Below are 23,751 nucleotides of genomic sequence, written 5' to 3'. Positions count from 1 at the left end.
CCCCTAGAGGCCGCCAGCGCTCATTGCTGGAATCAGAGTCCAGGCGGCGGCGTCCACCTAACTTAGTTGTGGGAGGAGGGAGAGGGGGCGGGGATGAGGCGGGCGGCGCAGCCGATTGGCGAAGCGGGCTTGGGGCCGGCCGCTGAGTGGCTAGTGCCTGGGACAAGCCCCGCCCCTCTGCCCCCACGCGCTCCCTTTGTGCAGCAGGTTCGGTTGCGGCGCGGTGCGGCTAAGATGGCGGCGGAGGAACTGGTGTCCCAGAGAATGGCTGTGGCAATATGAAGCAAGAAGGCGGCGGCGGTGGAGGATAATTGTCCCCGGCGGCTGGCTGAGTGTCCCATTATATTCCCCTTCTGCTCTCTTCCCCCCGCCCCCCCCTCCTCCCATCGGTTCTCCACATTGACAAGGGAGCGAGGAATTATCTCGGCCTTTGTGTGTTGCTCTCCCCACCGCGAAGTTTTCCTTTTGGGGGAAAGAAAAAAAATCTGAGTGAGAGAGAACAATAATCGATACGGGACATTTTTTTTTACCGAACAAAACAAAACACAATATAAATGATGAAATTAAAGAAAACCAGACTCGGACTTATGATGGGGACGGGTATAAGAAGCGAGCGGCCTGTTTGTGCTTCAAAAGCGAGAACGAAGAGGAGGTAAGAGGCTTTGCGGGGGGAAGGGGGAGACCTGGAGCCTGTTTGTGCAGGTTTGCTGAGGTGTTTGGGGGGAGGAGGGCAGACAGACCGCCTCCCCGCCCCCTCTCCCCGGCAGACGAAGTCCCCCCGCCCCCCCCAGGCAGACAGTATCGCGCCCCCCCCCCCCCCCCAAGGGGGACAGAGACAGACGGACAGTGTCTCAGTATCTCTTCCCTTCCACCAACGCCCCTCCGCCCCCCCAGGAGACAGACAGACAGTATCTCCTCTCCCCCCCCCCCCCCTCCAAGACAGACAGTATCTCCCCCCCCCCCAATACAGACAGTATCTCCCCCCCCCCCCGAAGACAGACAGTATCTCCCCCCAAGACAGACAGTATCTCCCCCCAAGACAGACAGTATCTCCCCCCAAGACAGACAGTATCTCCCCCCAAGACAGACAGTATCTCCCCCCAAGACAGACAGTATCTCCCCCCAAGACAGACAGTATCTCCCCCCAAGACAGACAGTATCTCCCCCCAAGACAGACAGTATCTCCCCCCAAGACAGACAGTATCTCCCCCCAAGACAGACAGTATCTCCCCCCAAGACAGACAGTATCTCCCCCCAAGACAGACAGTATCTCCCCCCAAGACAGACAGTATCTCCCCCCAAGACAGACAGTATCTCCCCCAAGACAGACAGTATCTCCCCCCAAGACAGACAGTATCTCCCCCCAAGACAGACAGTATCTCCCCCCAAGACAGACAGTATCTCCCCCCAAGACAGACAGTATCTCCCCCCAAGACAGACAGTATCTCCCCCCAAGACAGACAGTATCTCCCCCCAAGACAGACAGTATCTCCCCCCAAGACAGACAGTATCTCCCCCCAAGACAGACAGTATCTCCCCCCAAGACAGACAGTATCTCCCCCCAAGACAGACAGTATCTCCCCCCAAGACAGACAGTATCTCCCCCCAAGACAGACAGTATCTCCCCCCAAGACAGACAGTATCTCCCCCCAAGACAGACAGTATCTCCCCCCAAGACAGACAGTATCTCCCCCCAAGACAGACAGTATCTCCCCCCAAGACAGACAGTATCTCCCCCCAAGACAGACAGTATCTCCCCCCAAGACAGACAGTATCCCCCCACCCAAGACAGACAGTATCCCCCCACCCAAGACAGACTATCTCCCCCCCAAGACAGACAGTATCCCCCACCCAAGACAGACAGTATCTCCCCCCCCCCAAGACAGACAGTATCTCTCCCCCCCCCCCCCCCCCAAGGCAGACATTATCTCCCCCCCCCCCCCCCCAAGACAGACAGACTGTATCTCCCCCCAACCCGCAGAGACAGATAGATGGCCTGGAGGGACGATCTCTCCGCCCCCACGTCCCCTCCTCTCTTCCCCCGCCCCCCCCGTCCCCTCCTCTCTTCCCCGCCCCCCCGTCCCCTCCTCTCTTCCCCCCCCCACCTCTCTTCTCCCACCCCCCCCACCCCCATCTCCTCTCCCCCCCCCCGATCTCCTCTCCTCTCCCCCCCCCGATCTCCTCTCCTCTCCTCCCCCCCCCGATCTCTTCCCCCCCCCGATCTCCTCTCTCCCCCCCCCCCCGATCTCCTCTCCCCCCCCCCCCGATCTCCTCTCCCCCCCCCCCCCCCGATCTCCTCTCTCCCCCCCCCCCGATCTCCTCTCTCCCCCCCCCCCGATCTCCTCTCTCCCCCCCCCCCCCCCGATCTCCTCTCCCCCCCCCGATCTCCTCTCCCCCCCCCCGATCTCCTCTCCCCCCCCCCCGATCTCCTCTCCCCCCCCCCCGATCTCCTCTCCCCCCCCCCGATCTCCTCTCCCCCCCCCCGATCTCCTCTCCCCCCCCCCGATCTCCTCTCCCCCCCCCGATCTCCTCCCCCCCCCCCGATCTCCTCTCCCCCCCCCCCCCGATCTCCTCTCCCCCCCCCCCCCGATCTCCTCTTCCCCCCCCCCCCGATCTCCTCTTCCCCCCCCCCCCCCCCGATCTCCTCTCCCCCCCCCCCCCCGATCTCCTTTCCCCCCCCCCCCCCCCCCGATCTCCTCTTCCCCCCCCCCGATCTCCTCTTCCCCCCCCCCGATCTCCTCTTCCCCCCCCCGATCTCCTCTTCCCCCCCCCCGATCTCCTCTTCCCCCCCCCCGATCTCCTCTTCCCCCCCCCCGATCTCCTCTTCCCCCCCCCCGATCTCCTCTTCCCCCCCCCCCGATCTCCTCTTCCCCCCCCCCCCCGATCTCCTCTTCCCCCCCCCCCCCGATCTCCTCTTCCCCCCCCCCGATCTCCTCTTCCCCCCCCCCGATCTCCTCTTCCCCCCCCCCCGATCTCCTCTTCCCCCCCCCCCGATCTCCTCTTCCCCCCCCCCGATCTCCTCTTCCCCCCCCCCCCCCCCGATCTCCTCTTCCCCCCCCCCCGATCTCCTCTTCCCCCCCCCCGATCCCCCCCCCCCGATCCCCCCCCCCGATCTCCTCTTCCCCCCCCCCGATCTCCTCTTCCCCCCCCCCGATCTCCTCTTCCCCCCCCCCGATCTCCTCTTCCCCCCCCCCGATCTCCTCTTCCCCCCCCCGATCTCCTCTTCCCCCCCCCCGATCTCCTCTTCCCCCCCCCCGATCTCCTCTTCCCCCCCCCCGATCTCCTCTTCCCCCCCCCCGATCTCCTCTTCCCCCCCCCCGATCTCCTCTTCCCCCCCCCCGATCTCCTCTTCCCCCCCCCGATCTCCTCTTCCCCCCCCCCGATCTCCTCTTCCCCCCCCCCGATCTCCTCTTCCCCCCCCCCGATCTCCTCTTCCCCCCCCCCGATCTCCTCTTCCCCCCCCCCGATCTCCTCTTCCCCCCCCCCGATCTCCTCTTCCCCCCCCCCGATCTCCTCTTCCCCCCCCCCGATCTCCTCTTCCCCCCCCCCGATCTCCTCTTCCCCCCCCCCGATCTCCTCTTCCCCCCCCCGATCTCCTCTTCCCCCCCCCCGATCTCCTCTTCCCCCCCCCCGATCTCCTCTTCCCCCCCCCCGATCTCCTCTTCCCCCCCCCCGATCTCCTCTTCCCCCCCCCCGATCTCCTCTTCCCCCCCCCCGATCTCCTCTTCCCCCCCCCCGATCTCCTCTTCCCCCCCCCCGATCTCCTCTTCCCCCCCCCCGATCTCCTCTTCCCCCCCCCCGATCTCCTCTTCCCCCCCCCCGATCTCCTCTTCCCCCCCCCCGATCTCCTCTTCCCCCCCCCCGATCTCCTCTTCCCCCCCCCCGATCTCCTCTTCCCCCCCCCCGATCTCCTCTTCCCCCCCCCCGATCTCCTCTTCCCCCCCCCGATCTCCTCTTCCCCCCCCCGATCTCCTCTTCCCCCCCCCCCCCGATCTCCTCTTCCCCCCCCCGATCTCCTCTTCCCCCCCCCGATCTCCTCTCCCCCCCCCGATCTCCTCTCCCCCCCCCCGATCTCCTCTTCCCCCCCCCCGATCTCCTCTCTCCCCACCCCCCCGATCTCCTCTCTCCCCACCCCCCCCCCCGATCTCCTCTTCCCCCCCCCCGATCTCCTCTTCCCCCCCCCCCCGATCTCCTCTTCCCCCCCCCCGATCTCCTCTTCCCCCCCCCCCCCGATCTCCTCTTCCCCCCCCCCCCCCGATCTCCTCTCTCCCCACCCCCCCCCCCCCGATCTCCTCTTCCCCCCCCCCGATCTCCTCTTCCCCCCCCCCCCGATCTCCTCTTCTCCCCCCCCCCCCGATCTCCTCTCCCCCCCCCCCGATCTCCTCTCTCCCCCCCCCGATCTCCTCTTCTCCCCCCCCCCGATCTCCTCTTCTCCCCCCCCCCCCCGATCTCCTCTTCTCCCCCCCCCCCCCCCGATCTCCTCTTCTCCCGCCCCCCCCCGATCTCCTCTTCTCCCCCCCCCCCCCGATCTCCTCTTCTCCCCCCCCCCCCCGATCTCCTCTTCTCCCCCCCCCCCGATCTCCTCTTCTCCCCCCCCCCCGATCTCCTCTTCTCCCCCCCCCCCCGATCTCCTCTTCTCCCGCCCCCCCCCGATCTCCTCTTCTCCCCCCCCCCCCGATCTCCTCTTCTCCCCCCCCCCCCGATCTCCTCTTCTCCCCCCCCCCCCCCCCGATCTCCTCTTCTCCCCCCCCCCCCCCCCCCCCCCCCGATCTCCTCTCTCCCCCCCCCCCCCCCTTCCGGCAGAGGGGCACAGACAGACAGACAAGGCCCACATATCTGCTCTCCACCTCAGCCCTGGTTTGCTTGTAGGGTGGTTTAGAGGGTCTTTCTCTGCTGGGCCGGGCCTGGCTTATTGTTCTCTCGGAATTCTTCCCCATTCCCTTTCCTGAATTTTCTTTAGCAGTTCAATCACCAAGCACTCGGGGTTTGGTTGGTTAGTGTGTGTGGGATCTCTCTGGAGTGCTGCCACATGCACTTTGTGCTTTGTGCTAAAATTAACCAGTGACACCCACACGCCAGCATTGACCTCCCATTTGACGAATGGGGGTTCGGCATGAAAGCAATTCTCCCTCCCCTCAGACCAAACTTGAGCTGGGTCAGAGGACACACACCCCTCCCCCCACCAAACGAGGTTTGCATTAGTGTCTTTCTCATTGAATAAGACTGTCGCTGCATAGCCCCGAATTCTTTTCCACTGGACATATCGCAGACTTGTTGGGTGGGGAATGCCTTCGTTTCCCTGCAGTCTTCACTAGTTTTAATGCACCTCGTGCATTTCTTTTATATACAAAAGAAACGTAGCATGCTTGCTGAATAGTAATTTGCTGCTTACGCACGGCGTAAGAGAGCACCATGGGGGATGTTAATCGTGCTGCAAGTTGGTCATGGCAGGTGGGCTGGCAGCTTTGCAAAAGGACCAAGACAAGGAAAAGTTCATTGCTCCATGTCAACAAATATTTTATGAACACGCCATAGTTCACCATTTGGAAAGCATATATGCAATTCCTTGCTTTTAAGCTGCTATCATTTGAAAAGTAGTGAGATTTAAATTGAGTCAAGCGACTGGAAACATCTGTGAAGGAAGTCAGCATCTGCCTGCATATTTTTTTAAGTGGTGAAAACACAAGTTAATCAAAAACAAAGCTTGGTTGTTTTGGATCTATATTCTTGAAGTGTCACATTTTCCAATTAGTTTCAACATGTCCTGGCTTTTGGCGCTATGTATATGCATGGAAGCATCATGGTTGCTACAGTCTTCCCTATTTATCCAATATTATAAACAACGAGAAAGTTCTTGCTTGCGACTCCTGTTGAGCAGGGAAATGGTCGTTTGATGCCCTTCTAATTCAAGGAGTAAAAGATGACGCTGGCATTTGAATGACAAATTGTTTGAGTTTCACTTTGAGAGTAAATCAAATATGTTACAGTTACGTAATGAACCTGTCTGGTCTCCGTGAGACTTTCAAGCTATAACTGTTTCAGAAACAGCTTTGCCATGCATCAGGTAGTGAAGATTGTTGAATTTTGTGTAAAATAATAGATGAAAAATTAGCATAACACTGTACCTGAGCCCACGTTCTTTTAACCTGACCCAAATGATTAATATATGAAACTTATTTGTGAAAGCCATTTCTTCCTAATTGGCTTCCATCATGCCTGTATGCAGCAGGTGCTTGTGTCAGAAAATTACTTGATGCCTGGGCAGGCAATGTGGCAACTTACAGACTAGAAATTGGGAAAATTCATTATACCTGACGTAGCCCATTGGAAAACTTTGAATGTCAAGTTTAATTTCTGTAATAGTGTTAACTTTTTAAACCAATACACACTTATTTGATCTTCAGATGCAATCTATTTCATACCTGACCATTGTATTGCAGTGTTGCTTTTATAATCTTGTTCCAAGCTTCAGGGTGCCTATTCCAGCAAGTTGAGAGAGCCTTGTAAAGTCATCTATCCATGTAATTTTCATTCACTGACTCTGAAAAGGACTACTCAGATTTTGGTCATTCTTGTTTAAGTACTGTGCAAATCAAGTTTTGTAATTCTATTTACTTGCTATGACTCTGTAATTTACTTGTAAATGAATGTTAGTTTGAGCTTGAAGTCTTGATAGTATATTACACACACAAATTGTGTGTGTAATATACTGCCCACCACACACAGATAAGTGTGGTGGGCAAACCCGTGGTATGTATCATAGCAAGCTACCCCATTCACAACGTGGATAAGAGCAAGTTTCAGTTCATTTGTGACTCAGTTCACTTATAGAAGTTACCTTTTTACTGCAGTGTTTAATTTAAATGTTGGATGAAAGCCTAAACTGAGACAGTAATGATCAAAATGAGCTGGTTAAATTTACATAGCAGTTTTGTGTTTAAATGAGTGACCCATTTTACTCAACTGTCTCGGCCTTTGGCAGTAAACTTACAATACAGTATAACATGTCAGTGATAACAGTGGAGCTATTGAGAAACGGAAGGTTACAAAGCAATGCTTCTGTATCTGCAGTGCAGAAAACATTTGTGACAGTGCAACCTGGTAACATGTTATTACAGTAATTATCAATTAAGTTTAAGGTCCATAAATTCTTGTTGGCTGCTTTGTGTAAAAAAAAATACAAGACCTATGAACTATTCGCTTTCCACACTCCTTTCCTTTAATGCCATTTTTATTTCCTTGGATTGAGTATTCTGCAACAGAGCATTCTCATTCTCATCTCCAGCTTGACCTTGTTTCCCAGGCAACCCTGAAACTAATATATTACAATGCTGCTAAACAACAGCAGCCATAGAATTACAATACTTTACTCAAATTCCTGAATGCATTACAGAAGATTCCAAAAGTATATAGAGAAATATAATTTCGAAGCTTATACTTTGTGCACAGCTGACTGTCTAATCGAAGAAAATCAGAAGAATCCCAGCACTTGTGTAGCATCAAATGTTGTCTATGCACTTGCAATGTTAAAACAGCAAGAAGTATTTTAAAATGGATGCATAAAGGAATAGATGGTGATAGTGGAGCTCCATCTTTATAGCCAGTTAGAAAATCAAATGTTACAGAACTCCAATACAGTTTTCTGCATGTAATGCAAACATGACTGAGTAGTAAATTGAAATGAATTTAAACAAACCCTTCATCATTAGTCTAAAATCCACTTTATTTGGAGATTGGAATCATTGCTTGTTTTGTTCCTGTGTAAATAAATAAGACAGTGGTTTTGGGCTGTTGTATTTTTGTTTGACTGGCTGCCATTTTATGTAGTGTTTGGAAGTGAAGCTTGTGAGTACTTAGTGTCTTTGTCAAACCGTTTTAAACTGCATATTTTTCAGCAAGTATTAATCATTCAGCGGAATCAGTTGTCCAGTTGTGGTTGAGTATCTAATAGTTGTGAGGCATTGCATGATTTTGCTTTTAGCCTATCCATTGTCAGTAATAGCCGACGATTCTAACCAAATATTCAATAAGTTTGCTTCTGCAAACTGGCTTATGCCAGGTGCACAGTACTTTAAAAAGGTGTTTTGCTTTGCTCCATTTTGCTTTAGAGGTAGTTATAAGTGGTATGGAGTAATTTTTTTCTAGTTTTACATCTACTTGCCCTTCAAATTGTGATGAGGGGAAAATGAGTTAGGAGCTTTGAGTTTCTGTAATGTTCTGACTAATCATGAGCAACACTGTAGGAGATGCATTCACATTTCACAAATTTTGGCTGCATATTTTTCACCAAGTAAAGCATAACCATCCAACTGAATGCCCATAAATGACAAAGTTGGTATTGATTTAACAGTGAATATAAATTGTAGTCATACTCAAATGCTGATACAGGTAGAAGATGTAAGTCAAGTGTTTTCCCTTTTTGTAAAATATGATTCATGGTTGTAGGAATCAACAGAATAGTTTAGTTGTAGCTGTTCTATGGGTTAGGATCCCCACAATGCAGCAGGTGGCAATTTGGCCCATTTGAGTCTGCACTGACTGTCTGACAGAGCATCTTACCCAGGACCACCCCCTGCCGTATCCCCGTAACCCCACACGTTTACCCTGCTAATCCACCTAACCTACACATCTTTGGACTGTGGAAGGAAACAGGAATATCTGGAGGAAACACATGCAGACATGGAGAGAACGTGCGTACTCCGCACAGATAATGGCCCAAAGCCAGAGGCTACTGAAAATCCAGATATTCAAATCTGTGGCCTTGGAGCAAGGATATCAACTTCCTGATTCGTACAAATAAGGTTGTATTCAGGATGTGATTCAATTAACAATTAGTAACCACTTGTATAAAATTTCAAAGAAGAAAACGCAAATTCACTTCCGTTTAATAAATGATCATTGGCTCCATACACCATTGGACCCTTGGTGAAAGGATCATTGGCTTCTTTCACCATTGGCTTCCTGGTGAAAGGTTGCATCATTTGGAAATTGCAGATGATCAGGAAAAAACTTTACTGTGACATTTTATTTGTCTACGTCAGAAGTTTAGAAAGTCCAAGATATATTTTAATGTCATGAAATTTATACATGCCGAATATCATGAACATGACTAATGCAATATTTGAACCATATATTTCAATATATTAAGCTATTGATTTGAAAGGGACCCCCAGGATTTGCCCTTGAAGCAGATGCTGCTTTTTGGAATTGTTGTTCGCAAGCAAGGTCCATTTCCATATGTTTCTGATATCCAACCAAACCTCAAAGCTGCTGTCCGAGTTTCCTGAAATGACTCTGTGCTGTCAGCCTTTGTTTGATATCCCATCCTGAATTTGATTCATGACTTTCAATACAAGATTATATAGACCAAAACTATAACCTGCCACAAGTGCCAAGGTCCTCTACAGTCCAAGGCTAGATTAGGCCATTCAGTTCCTCAGACCTGTCCCACCGTTTAATTAGGTTGTGTGTGAAAGTTACCTCAGCTCCAGTTAGCCAACGCTACTCCGTCATTTGATATAATACATACAAAAAATCTTTAAAAAATGAATTGGCATATAAATTTATTTTTAATTACCCTGGCTGGATCTAAGCTAAAATGAAAGTAGACATTGACTATACATGCAATTAAAAATATATTTCTGTGGGGGGGAAAAAAAACAGAGAAGCTGAGCTATTGGAGTCGTAGAGGTTTACAGCATGGAAACAGGCCCTCCGGCCCAATTTGTCCATGCTGCCCAGTAGTCCAGAAACTACAAAGTATTGTGAATGAAGCCAAGTCCATCACTCAAACCAGCCTCCCACCCAATGACACTGTCTACCCTTCCTGCTGCCTCGGAAAAGCAGCCAGCATAATTAAGGACACCACGCACGGACATACTCTCTTCCATCACCTTCTGTCGGGAAAACGATGCAAAAGTCTGGACATGTATCAACTGACTTGAACAGTTTCTTCCCTGCTGCCGTCAGACTTCTGAATGGACCTACCTCGCATTAAGTTGATCTTTCTCTACACCATAGCTATGACTATAATACTACATTCTGCACTCTCTCCTTTCATTATCTATGAACAGTACGTTTTGTCTATATAGCGCGCAAGAAAAAATACTTTTCATTGTATACAAACACGTGACAAAATCAAAAATCAGTTTTTACCTTTAAGATAATCCCTATTGCCCGTGTTTGGCCCATATCCATGTATACCCATGTAACTGTCCAAAGGCTTTTAAAAAAAAAAAAATTGTACCCACCTCTACTACTACCTCTGGCAGTTCGTTCCAGGCACTTACCACCCTCTGTGTGAAAAAGTTGCCCCTCTGGACCCTTTTGTATCTCTCTCCTGTCACCTTAAACCCCTGTCCCTTTTAGCTTGAGAAACCCCAACTTTGGGAAAAGATGTTGACTACCTTATCTATGCCCCTCATTATTTTATAGACCTCTATAAGATCACCCTTCAGCCTCCTATGCTCCAGGGGAAAAAGTCCCAGTCTGTCCAGCCACTCCTTATAACTCAGACCATCAAGTCCTGGTGCATCCTAGTAAATTATTTCTGCACTCTTTCTAATTTAATATCCTTTCTACAATAGGGTAACCAGAACTATACACAGTATTCCAAGTGTGGCCTTAGCAGTGTCTCGTACAACGTCAACAAGATGTCCCAATCCCTGTACAGTGTATTCAGTGTTCTGACCAATGAAACCAAGCATGTCGAATGCCTCCTTCACCACCCTGTCCACATGTGAGTCTGCTTTCAAGGAGTTATGAACCTGTACCATTTGGTCTCTGTTCTATAACTCTCTCCAAAACCCTTCCATTAACTGAGTAAGTCCTGTCCTGGTTCGATCTACCAAAATGCATCACCTCGTATTTATCTAAATTAAACTCCATCTGCTATTCATCAGTTCACAGGCCCAATTGATGAAGATTCCGTTACAATCCTAGATAACCTTCACTGTCCACTATGCCACCAATCTTGGTATTGTCTGCAAACTTACTAACAATGCCTCCTAAACAGTGGACCCAGCACCAATCCCTGAGGCAGACCGCTGGTCACAGGCCTCCAGTTTGAAAAATAACCCTCAACTACTCTGGCTCCTATCATCAAGCCAATTTTGTATCTAATTGGTTACCTCACCCTGGATCCCGTGAGATTTAACCTTGTGCAACAACCTACAATGCGGTACCTTGTCAAAGGCCTTGCTAAAGTCTATATAGACAACATCGACTGCACTGCCCTCATCTACTTTCTTGGTTACCCCTTCAAAAAACTCAATCAAATTCGTGAGACATGATTTTCCACTCTCAAAGCCATGCTGACTAATCATGGCTTTGAGTGTGGAATTCCTTAATCAGCCCTTGCTTCTTTAAGTGCCTGTAGATCCTGTCTCTCAGAATACCTTCTAACAACTTATCCACTGCAGACATCAGGCTCACTGGCCTGTAATTCCCAGGCTTTTCCCTGCAGCTGTTCTTCAGCAAAAGCACAGCATTTGCCACCCTGCAATCTTCAAGCTTCTCACCTGTGGCTGTCGATGATTCAAATATTTCTGCTCGGGGACCTGCAATTTCCTCCCTAGCCTCCCACAACGTCCTGGGATACAGTTCATCAGTTCCCAGGATTTATTTATCTTGATGTGCTTTAAGACTTCCAGCACCACCACCTCTGTGATATATACACTCCTCAAGACATCACTATTTATTTCCCCAAGTTCCCTAACTTCCATTCCTTTCTGAACAGTAAATACTGATGAAAAATATTCATCTAGGATCTCACCCATCTCTTGTGGATCTGCACATAGATGACCTTGTTGACCCTTAAGAGGCCCTCTTCTCTCCCTAGTTACAGATCCCTTTATGTATCTGTAGAAGCTCAGACGGGCATGTCTTCCACTACGCTTCCTGAAATCGATGACTATCTCCTTCATTTTACTGACACTGAGGGAGAGATTATAGTCACACCAATTCACCAGATTCTCTCTCTCCTGTACTCCATCTCATCATTGTTTGAGATCTAACCCACTATTGGTGGCACAGTGGTTAGCACTCCCTCGGAGCTAGGGACCCGGCTTCGATTCCTGGCTTGAGTCTCTGTCCATGTGGAGTCTGCAAGCTCTGCCCATGTCTGCGTGGGCCTCCTCTGGGAGCTCTGGCCTCCCCCCACAGTCCAAACAACGTGCTGGTTAGGTGCATTGGCCATGCTAAATTTTCCGTCAGTGTACCCGAACAGGCGCCAGAGTGTGGTGACTAGGAGAGCTTCACAGTAATTTCATTGCAGTGTGTTACTTGTGACACTAATAAATAAACTTTTAAAAACTTAACAGTGGTGTCATCAGCAAACTTGAAAATCAAGTTTGGGTGAGGGTTTAGGTGCCTTATCAGTGTTTAAGCACAGACTCCATATCCAATATCACCTCTTTTTCTATAGCATTGAATATAGTGGTGTCTACCACTTGTTAGATTTGCCCATACATATTTAGGTCTTTTGCATGGCAAGTTGCTGAATTTTCAAGCAGGTAATGTCGCAGCAAGGAAACTGGGCAGCTGGGACCTGCATGAACAACAGCAACCGTTTATATTTGTGTAGCACTTTTGACATAGTCAAACATCCCAAGCTGCTTCACAGAAGTATTATCAAGAAATATTTGATACGGGACCACAAGAGTGATATCAGGATGGATGACTAACAGCTTTGTCAAATAAATAATTTCTGTGGAGCGTTTTAAAGGAGAGTTGGAGACATTTTGGCACAGATGCCAATGGTGGGGTACTTGAGAACAGGGCAAGCAGCCGTCTATCTGTTTAATCGGAACGTGAAGGGTTGTAAAATTAGCAGTATAAGGACTAAGAAGGAAATGTAATTTAGTGTCAAATTAAGCATAGAATGAGAAATGAGAGGAAAAGAAAAAATGAAAAAGCAACGACTACTACCTCTCGCAGCTTGTTCCAGACACTCACCACTCTCTGAAAACATTGCCCCTCTGGACACTTTTTTATCTCTCCCCTCTCACCTTAAACCTATGCCCTCTAGTTTTAGACTCCCCTACCTTTGGGAAAAGGTATTGACTATCTAGCTGATCTATGCCCCTCATTATTTTATAGACCTCTATAAGATCACCCCTCAGCCTCCTACGCTCCAGAGAAAAAAGTCCCAGTCTATCCAGGCTCTCCTTATAACTCAATCCATCAAGTCCTGGTAGCATCCTAGTAAATCTTTTCTGCACTCTTTTTCTAGTTTAATAATATCCTTTCTATAATAGGGTGACCAGAATTTCACAGAGTATTCCAAGTGTGGCCTTACCAATGTCTTGTACAACTTTAACAAGACATTCCAACTCCTGTATTCAATGTTCTGACCGATGAAACCAAGCGTGCCGAATGCCGCCTTCACCATTCTGTCCACCTGTGACTCCACTTTCAAGGAGCTATGAACATGTACCCCTAGATCTCTTTGTTCTGTAACTCTCCCCAACGCCCTACCATTAACTGAGTAAGTCCTGCCCTAGTTCAATCTACCAAAATGCATCACCTCGCGTTTGTCTAAATTAAACTCCATCTGCCATTCGTCAGCCCACTTGCGCAATTGATCAAGACCCCGTTGCAATTAGAGAGAACTTTCTTCACTGTCCACTATGCCACCCATCTTGGTGTCATCTGCAAACTTACTAACCATGCCTCCTATATTCTCATCCAAATCACTAATATAAATGACAAATAACAGTGGACCCAGCACTGATCCCTGAAGCACACCACTGGTCACAGGCCTCCATTTTGAAAAACAATTCTCTACAACCACCCTCTGGCTTTGATAAATTGATAAACGTTCTTGCTAATATTCTTACTATACATAACTAAATTCTTAATGGACAAGTTTAACTTTCTGTGGTGAGTGATATTTGTAGCTACTGAAGCAATACAGCTGTTGAACACATTTCAGTGGTGAGCCCGGAAGTGAGATCCTTCTTTAAAGCTGTTGATAGAGTCAGGGTAATGTTTGCCCGATGTTCCTGTAGAATTCGCACAAAAGCAATGCTCTTGGACTGCAAATTTTGGGCCATTTCTGTTGGATGCAGTAGATTTGTGCAGGCTTTTACTCTGAGTTTAGGCTGCGATTTAAAATTGACCAGAAAACTACTACAAGTTTCTGCACGCAGCAAAAATAGGCACCTGGCATCTGGAGAGGATTTGCAGTTATGTGAACTGGCTCATAATTTTGCATCTGCCAAGTGATTTTTTTTCTTCGTATCTGAGCTTGACGTTTATTTAAATTAACAAATCGCTCTTGGTTTTGAATTGTGTGAACAGTGCATGACCTGAAGTGCACCCAGGCAAATGCTTTGACATAAGGCTTTAGCCTAAATTGTAAGTACCCTGTGCGGTTGTGCTCCTGAAATTTGCACCATTTTGAATGCTGTAACTCACGGCAATGTGACAGAAGCCTGCTTTTTAAACTACCCGCACACTGACGTCAAAATCACTGAGCGCTTGTTTACTTGCAGTCTAAAAGAAGCAAGTCTGGAGGACAAATCTCAAGGCTAATATAAGTCTGTAATAAACATTTGCCTTACCATGTTTGGTTCTGATTAATGCCTATGAAAGTTTCAAAACAAAATCTAGGCAACTAAACCCCTTGTAAATAATCAAGTTTTGTTTGCACTTTTTCATTGTAGCAACTGGCTATCTGTTAAATTTTGTAGCGACAGTTTAACTTATAAATTTTATTTGAGCAATCAATAAGTTGTCAAATTGGCTAATCTGTGCCATTTATCTGTATTGTTTAGTGATTAGAACTTGGCTTTAGAATGTTGTTAGTACGTGTGAAGCAAAAGGAAGATGCACAATTCAGGAGGTGTATAAAAATGTAAAATAATTCTTGTGATTTAATATCATGTCAGAAAATGATAACATGCTAATAGCCAGTCAGCAAATGAACCATTAGGGGTAGTGTGAAAATGAACATGCTGCAAAATAGTAATTGTTTTCAGAAACATTTTCATTATAAAGGAAATTAAGTATTGTATTTATATAGCACTTTCCATGGCCACAGGATCTCCCAAAGCACTTGACAGCCAATGACGTACTTTTGAATTGTAGTCGGTGTTGTCATGTAGGAAACGCAGCAACCAGTTTGCATACAGCACGTTTACACAAGCAGCAGTATTATAATGTCCAGATAATTGCTCTTGTGATGTTGATTGAGGTATAAATATTGGCCAGGACATGGGTCCCTGGTCTTTGAAAGAATTGATTGGGATATTTTGCATCCACCTGAGAGGGCAGACACAGCGTCAGTCAGCCTTGATTTTTGTGCTGAAGTCCTGCAACGGAACTTGACTTCATAATCTTGTGATTCAGATATGAGTGCTACCAACTGAACCACAGGCAACATATTTAAAGCTTAGAACTTTATTAAAAACATTATGGAATCTGCATAAACTGTCTGGCTCTGTGTATACATGTAATCCAGGTAATTTATATTTGCTTGAGTCTGTCGAGCTGCAAAGCCTTAAGTAGGAAACGTAGATACTTTTTGAATATACTTTTCCCTGTTGCACTTGTAAGAGTTTTTCAGGTGAGAATTGCTATTTATGGACCATATCAATAAAACTTTGAGTGGAATTATGGAAATCTGTTTAAAAGGTCTTATCACAATTTGTCTTTTGAATACTTGAATGAAAATTTCAATCATCCTAATATTATTTTGATGAATATGTTGTCCCTATGTCGTGAGGTTTCATTTCTAATTCTATGCATCAGGATTTTAGTTCAGTATCCAAACCAGACTGCTTAAAGCTTGAAAGATTATTTTGAAAGATTGCATTGATTGTCACTTTGTATGTGCCGAACTGAGGCGAATCCTATAAATTCATAGCAATAGTTCAGGTGGTGCGCACACCAGCAATTATTTACTAGTCAAAAGAATTGACTAGATTTTGGATAGAGGCCTAATTCTTGCTTTTGTAATTAATCATCTTTCAAATAAGTCTGCAGTGGACAGTCAAAATTATCTCTCCTTTTTTTCATCTTTAGAGAGCTTGCAGTCAAATCTGGTTTCCTGTAAATTTTACTTTCTGGATTTGTGAAAGGGAAATAGTGTTTAATTTTTAAAAATTTGATTTATTATTGTCACGTATTAACATACAGTAAAAAGTATTGATTCTTGCGTGCTATACAGACAAAGCATACCATTGGGCAGAGCAGGAACCATACCAAGCTGTGATACAACCAGAAAGAATGCTTTCTATGGTGCATCTGTAAAGATTGGTGAGAGTCGTAGCTGACATGCCAAATTTCCTTAGTCTTCTGAGAAAGTAGAGGCGTTGGTGGGCTTTCTTAACTACAGTGTTGGCATGGGGGGACCAGGACAGGTTGGTGATCTGGACACCTAAAAACCTGAAGCTCTTGACCCTTTCTACTTCATCCCCATTGATATAGACAGGGCATGTTCTCCTTTACGCTTCCTGAAGTCGATGACAATCTCCTTTGTTTTGTTGACATTGAGGGCGAGCTTATTGTTGCCGCACCAGTTCACCAGATTCTCTATCTCATTCCTCTATTCTGTCTCGTCATTGTTTGAGATCTGACCCACTACAGTAGTGTCGTCAACGAACTTGAAATTGGAGGAGAATTTGCCCACACAGTCATAGGTGTATAAAGAGTCGAGTAGGGGGCTGAGACCACAGCCTTGTGGGGCACTGGTGTTAAGGATGATTGTGGAGGAGATGTTGTTGTCTATCCTTACTGATTGTGGTCTGAGAGTTAGGAAGTTCAGGATCCAGCCACAGAGGAAGGTGCCGAGGCCCAGGCCACGAAGTTTGGAGATGAGTTTCATGGGAATAATAGTGTTGAAGGCTGAGCTGTAGTCAAACAATAGGAGTCTGACATAGATGTCCTCGTTATCTAGATGTTTCAGGGTTGACTGCAGGGCCAGGCAGATGGTGTCTGCTGTGGACCTATTACGGCGATAGGCAAACTGTAGTGGATGCACGTAGTCCAGGAGGCTGGAATTGATTCGTGCCATGACTAGACTTTCGAAGCACTTCACAATGATGGATGTTAGAGCCACTGGCCGTTGGTCATTAACGCACGCTGCTTAGTTTTTCTTGGGCACTGGGATGATGGTCATCGTATTGAAGCAGGTAGGGACCTCAGATTGTTGTAAAGAGAGGTTGAAGATGTCTGCAAATACTCCCGCCAGCTGATCCGCACAGGACCTGAGTGCTCGTCCGGGTATCCCATCCGGGCCAGTCGCTTTCCATGGGTCGACCTTCGAGAAAGCTGCTCTGACATCTGCAATGGTGACCCCAGACACAGGTTCATCCAGGGCTTCCAGGGTGGAGGGCATGCTCTCGCTGACCTCTTGCTTAAAACGGGTGTAGAATGCATTGAGCTCATCGGGGCGATTTTACATGCCTTCATCTTGTAGCCTGTTATGTCTTGCAGACCTTGCCATAGTTGGCGGGGGTCGGTGTGGCTATCCTGGGACTCTAGCTTGATCCGGTATTGTCTTTTGACATCTTTAATGGATCTCCTTAGATCGTATCTGGCTTTCTTGTATAGGTCAGTGTCGCCTTACTTGAACACCTCAGACTTGGACTTCAGCAAGCAGTGGATATCCCTGTTCATCCATGATTTCATGAATTTATTAGTTCTTTGAAGAAGTAACAGACATTTGTGGTGAAGAGGAGCCTGTAGATGTTTAAAGTTAAAGTTTATTTATTAGTCACAAGTAAGGCTTACACTAACACTGCAATGAAGATACTGTGAAATTCCCCTAGTCGCCTGTTCGGGTCAATGCACCTAATCAGCATGTCTTTCAGATTGTGGGAGGAACCGGAGCGCCAGGAGGAAACGCAGACATGGGGAGAACATGCAAACCCCACGCAGACAGTGACCCAAGCCGGGAATCGAATCCGGGTCCCTGGCGCTGTGAGGCAGCAGTGCTCACCACTGTGCCATCGTGCTGCCCATAGTCTGCTTGGATTTCCAAAAGGCACTTAGCTGTCACATCTAAGGTTACTGCACAATATAAGGACTCATGGTGTAGTGAGGGGTAACATATTGGCATGGGTAAAGGATTGGTTAGATAACCAAGCTGGGAGTAGGGATATATGAGACGTTTTCAGGTTGGCAGACTAACCATTGGAGTACCCAAAGGAGCAGTGTTGGGCCTCGACTATTTGCATTCTATATCAGTGACTTAATTGAAAGGACCGAATGTATGGTAGTTTAATTGCTAATAACGCCATGATAGGAAGAAAGTAAATTGTAAAGGGAAGGTAAAGAGTCTACACAGGAGTATAGACAGGTTAAGTGAGGGAGCAAAGAATTGGCTGATGGAGTATAATATGAAGTTGTCCACTTTGGCAGGAAGAATAGAAAAACAGCATATTATTTAAACATTAAACAAAGAGACTCTACAGAACTCGGTGGTACAGTGGGATCTGAGTGTCCTGGCACATGAATCACAAAAGCTTAATGTGCAGGTGCAACAAGTGATTAGGAAGGCAAATAAAATGTTGTCATTTATTGAAAGGGGAATTGAAGTTTTATTGCAGCTTTGCGCACCTGGATTACAGTATACAATTGTGCTCTCATTTGAAAAAGAATATAATTGTGTTAGAAGCAGTTCAGAGTAAGGCTCGCTCAATTCATTATGGGATGAAGAGCTTCTTTTATGAACAAAGGTTAAACAGGTTGGGCCTTAACCCTTGGGGTTTAGAAGAAAGAGACGATCTCATTGAAACATACGATCCTGAGAGAATTGATAGGGTGGATATTATTAGGCTGTTTCTCCTTGTGGGGGAAACTAGAACTAATGGACACATTTAAAAATAAGTGGTCTCCCTTTTAAGACAGTAATGAGAAAAAATTGTTTTCTTTAAAGATCATTGGTATGTATAAAGCAGTGAAGACTAGGTTATTGAATTTATATGTTCATATTTATTCAAAGCTGATCGAGATGGATTTTTGATTGACAAGCGAGTCAAGGGTTATTGGGAGCAGCTGGGAAGTACTGAGACCACAATCAGATCAGGCATGATTTTAATGAATGCTAGAGCAGGCTTTAAAGGCCAAATGGTCGCCGCCTCCTCGTAAATCCAATGTTCCTATGTAATAATGGTCAAGATTTACAATTGCATCCTGTGCTATTCCTGTCATTTTTCAATGAATTGTATTAAAGTAACATGTTTGATCTGAACAAGTTTTTGATTGCTGCTTTCAACCAGCATAACAAAAGCAGCCTTGTCTTAAAACCTGTGTCAAATATCCATCAACATTTCAACTTTTTATTTTGAACAAACTAACTCTGCAAACCGAGCAAACCTTTTTTCGAATCAGTCTCTGGCAGTAGTTGTATTTATGCTCTTGAGAACACTGTTTCCTATATGGCTTCTTTGAACTTGCAATGGAGTAGATAGTTCATTTTGTAGGAGTTTTGGCACACAACAACATTGTGCTGCTACATAGACCCACTGACGTTCAGCATTGGTGCGGCATTATGAGTTTCACGTCACTGGAGACACAGTGAGTTAAGTGCAGTGTGTTTGGGCCTCAAGTAGTCTGACATGCTAAGTTATGAATGGTGATCAGTTTGGTGCGGGAGATATAATTATATACCATGGATCATGACCATTAATTCTCTTTAGGCCATACTTTAGAAAATTTGTGCAAGTATTTTTAAATCAGCAAATTTTGTCAGTGCGTCAATTTGTGGAGTAATTCCTGTTGAATTTCTTTCAATCACTCCACAATCCTCTGCAACCAATCCCCAACGAGTGTGGTCTATTTTTCATGGTATCCCAATGAAATGTAAATTACCACTTTAATTTTCTAGTTTTTCCCTTGTAAAAAGCAGTTCGTATAGGATTTCAATTCATTCCAATGGTCCGGCCTTTACTGATTTATTTTGCAGGTCCTGGGTCTCTGGCCAATTTGGATAAATGGTACTTGTATCTCTGGTGAACACGCTGTGCAGGAAGATCTGGATGAATTCTTCAGCCTCAGCTCTCCAAAGTTAATCTTGATGATATGGAAAGCTCATATGGGGTTACACGATGAAGTCTGGGATGATCTTCAGTAATCACAATGTGTAATGGATGTCATTTCTTCTTCCAGGAAACCATCAATTGTAAGTTGATGTGAATTAGTAAGTGGAGGCATTTAACCTCTAATATTTAAGTCTCTGGTACAGCTGGACACCTGTTCTTGCAATTCTCTTTGGTACTGTTATCTTAAAGAACTTTCTTTGCAACACTAACCCATTTGGAGCTCATGTTGTAGCAATGAGATTTAAGTATAGGTTTTCATGCTACTTTGAATGAGCTAAATTATTTTTTGTGCAGCTTATTACAAAAGTTAAGCTTCACTAATTATTTTTTCCACATAATACTTAATTCAAATCAACTGTTGGTATGTCTGCTTTGAGTTAACAAAATCACTTCCTGTACAGCTGTAATTAAATTAATTCAAATTACTGGATAATTTAGTTATTTCAGTAATGACTTTGAATTAGCTAGTAGATTGGTTTTGATCAATCCTGATTCCAGTTGTTTTTGGGGTTTGTTGGGAAGAAAGGGACATAGTCTTATTGAGGGATATGAAATGGAAAGTATTTTACTGGCATGGGAAAAATGAGTCACTTTGATTGCAATTCTGTGATGCTTCTATATTGGCTAGAAAGCTGCATATGTTTTATCATTGGAGAGCAAGGATTATTGATTTTTAGGGTCCTTGAATTAAGTCCGAGATAATGATATATCAGTGACCAGCGAAATGACATTGTCTTGAGTTTTGGTTTTGACAAAGCTTTTCATCCAATGCAGTAATTAGATCTGAAGTACAGCATGTCTTGTTCATTCCAAAAGTACTGGTGTTGGAGTTACATAACTCAAGAAGTAGATGTACTCTAGGGGTAGTTTATGATCCTGAAACTGAGCAGCTGAAATGCACATATCACTAAATTTATTGATGTGGCTGTTGAATCTGTTTTCTTTTTGAATAAGATTTTTAAAATGAATTTTTATCATTTTCTTATTTTTATTTTGGAGTGAAATGCACTTATAGATGGTTGGTGTGTTTATTAAGTTAATATCATTTTGTTGCTTGTGTATTACTTCCTTTGTGTAGCTCATTATATTCATCTCTGCTCTTCTAGCTGAGTTGACCAAACAGGTGGCAGAAGTTACAGGTGGTTTCAGTTAAACAGGGTACTTGTTTTATATCATATTAAATATGGTCAGATTCGAAATAAGCGATGATTCCAGGATGATGATTGTTATCCTGAATCACGAGAGCTAATTTTGGACAGTTTACAAACCTCAGTGGGAGATGGTTTTTCTTGATGTGCTTTTTTTAAATAAAAGTTTTGTTTTGGTTATGATGTAACTGGGGTAAATTAATAGAACATTCCTGACTATACTTCATTTCTATACATCTATTAGACCAGCTTGTCAGTGATGGAGTAGAAGGAGCGTCATAGTAATTGAAGAGGAGGTATTCAAGGCAAAGAATGGTGAACAGTGCAACTCTGTCCTGCTGTGCTACAGAGCGTTTGTAAATTCAGGTGTCCATAATCTTCCAGAGTGAAGTTTTGGAAAGAGGCGAAGTATTTTTCTTGCATGTGGGGCAAAGTCAGATGGACTGCTTTTAAATCTTTCCTGTTAGCTTCTTTCTGAATGGCATTAGCATATGACTGTGGGTAGGTTCTCGTCTTTTGATGAGGATGGATTATGGGTCCGTTTCTGTTGTAGTTGTGCCATGTCTCCCCTGCCCTACAACTGATGATGTGTTCCACATCTCTGCACCATTGATCCCTTGCTTTGTGTAACCAATTTCAACAATTAAGAAATGCAAACTAGCTCTTGGTAGTGCAGAACTTGGAAATTGTTGAAGAAAGAGATATGCTGCTGAAGCTTTTCATCTTGCACCCATCAGGACAAATACAAGAATACCAAATTTCAAATGCTCACAATTCATACTACAGGAAAAAAGGGCTGAAAAGCTTTCTCCATGGTAACATCTCAACCAATAGGTCAGTGAACCAGGTAGATTTTTACATCAGTTGAAAGTTTCATGGTCACCATTATTAAGACTAGCTTTATATTCCAGATTTATTAACTGAATCCACATTCCACCAGCTGCTGTAGTGGGATTTGAACTTGTGACCCCAGAGCCATTAGCCTAGGTCTGTGGGTTGCTAGTGAAGAGACTATGCCACCATCGCTTCTTTGGCTAAGCCGGAAGAGGAAAAAGCAAACTGTGAAGTTTGCGATTCAGAGTCCAGGATATTAGATCTGGAAATTTAAGAATTGTCTAACTGCTTTGGTGCATTTTTGCACTTGCATCCTCAACTTATTAGTAACACTTTAAGTATGTGTTTCCATACAACCTGACTATACCGTGGTTGATTAGCGCAAGTTGGCTGTTGAATCGTTGTTCATTGTTTCTGCCATAAAATTGCTTATGAGTTTCATAGAGCCATCATGGAGGTAATTTGACCCATCAAGCTCCTGCCAGGTTTCTGTGCGACAATCCAGTCAGTCCCATTTTGTGGCTGTATCCCTGTAGCTTTGCAAATTGAGTCTCCATCCAATTACCTTTTGAGATCATGTATCTCTGAAAGAAAGTATACTTTGTGCTGACGCATCTGTAGCCTCACTATAGTTGCTCCGAAAAGACCTAGCAAATCACTCAATTGTGGAACAATTGCTAAAAGGTCCACTGCAATTCTTGAGAGTTCTGATGAATTGGCAAGAAGTGATCTTTTGATCATTGCCCACATTCTGTGAATAAAAAAAAAATCTCACTTTTTTAGTCAACCTTTACTCTGTTAACTGGAGCAAGTTTACTTTCAGCAAGAACTACAAAGTACTTCAAAACTCCAAGTAGACTTTTGGCAAGTTTCACAGCTAGTTTGTGTGTTTTGGCATATAACATGAAAACAGAGTGGGAATAGATCATACCCCTGTTAGGGCCATCCTGCCATTCATTAATGACCTACTTCAACTTTCCACACTATTTCCATAATCCATTGATTCTCTTGGTCAGAAATCTATCAGTGCCAAATAAATTTCTCAGTTTTAAATGGCTGACCCCTTATTCCGAGACTTTGGCCCCTAGTTCTTGACTCCTGAACCAATGGAAATATCTTCTCAGCATCTACCCCTTGTAAAATCCACTTAAAATTATTTTGTTTGTGAGATCACCTCTCTCTCTTCTGACCAGAATAGAACATAGTGCAAAAGAATCATAGAATCATAGAAACCCTACAGTGCAGAAAGAGGCCATTTGGCCCATCGAGTCTGCACCGACCGCAATCCCACCCAGGCCTACCCCATATGCCTACATATTTACCCGCTAATCCCTCTAACCTACGCATCTCAGGACACTAAGGGGCAATTTTTAGCATGGCTAATCGACCTAACCCGCACATCTTTGGACTGTGGGAGGAAACCCACGCAGACACGAGGAGAATGTGCAAACTCCACACAGACAGTGACCCAAGCTGGGAATCGAACCCAGGTCCCTGGAGCTGTGAAGCAGCAGTGCTAACCACTGTGCTACCGTGCCTAAATATTGCCGTACTGGAAATCTGAAAGAAAAACACAGCAGGTCAGGGTAGCATTTGTGCGACTTGGTGATCTCTTATTAACGCAGTCCCCTTGTCCCAAGAATCAGGTAACTTTCAATATACTCAAAAACCTAAAAATAGGAGTAGGCCACATACCCTTCGAGTAATTTAATAAGGCCATG

General features: G+C 45.7%; 1 protein-coding gene across 1 annotated transcript in view; it reads left to right on the top strand.

Moving 5' to 3' along the window:
* LOC144479210 (diphosphoinositol polyphosphate phosphohydrolase 1-like) overlaps positions 1 to 23,751 on the top strand; it is a 79,132-nt gene that overhangs the window by 3,974 nt on the left and 51,407 nt on the right. Inside the window, exon 2 of the mRNA XM_078197872.1 lies at positions 495 to 652. Coding sequence (XP_078053998.1) covers positions 495 to 652 — 158 coding nt within the window. The remainder of the gene's footprint in view (positions 1 to 494; positions 653 to 23,751) is intronic.

Source organism: Mustelus asterias, chromosome 25 (genome assembly GCF_964213995.1).
Source record: "Mustelus asterias chromosome 25, sMusAst1.hap1.1, whole genome shotgun sequence".
Lineage (NCBI taxonomy): Eukaryota > Metazoa > Chordata > Chondrichthyes > Carcharhiniformes > Triakidae > Mustelus > Mustelus asterias.
Note: the sequence above shows the minus strand (reverse complement) of the source record. Positions and strands in the feature narration are given on the sequence as shown.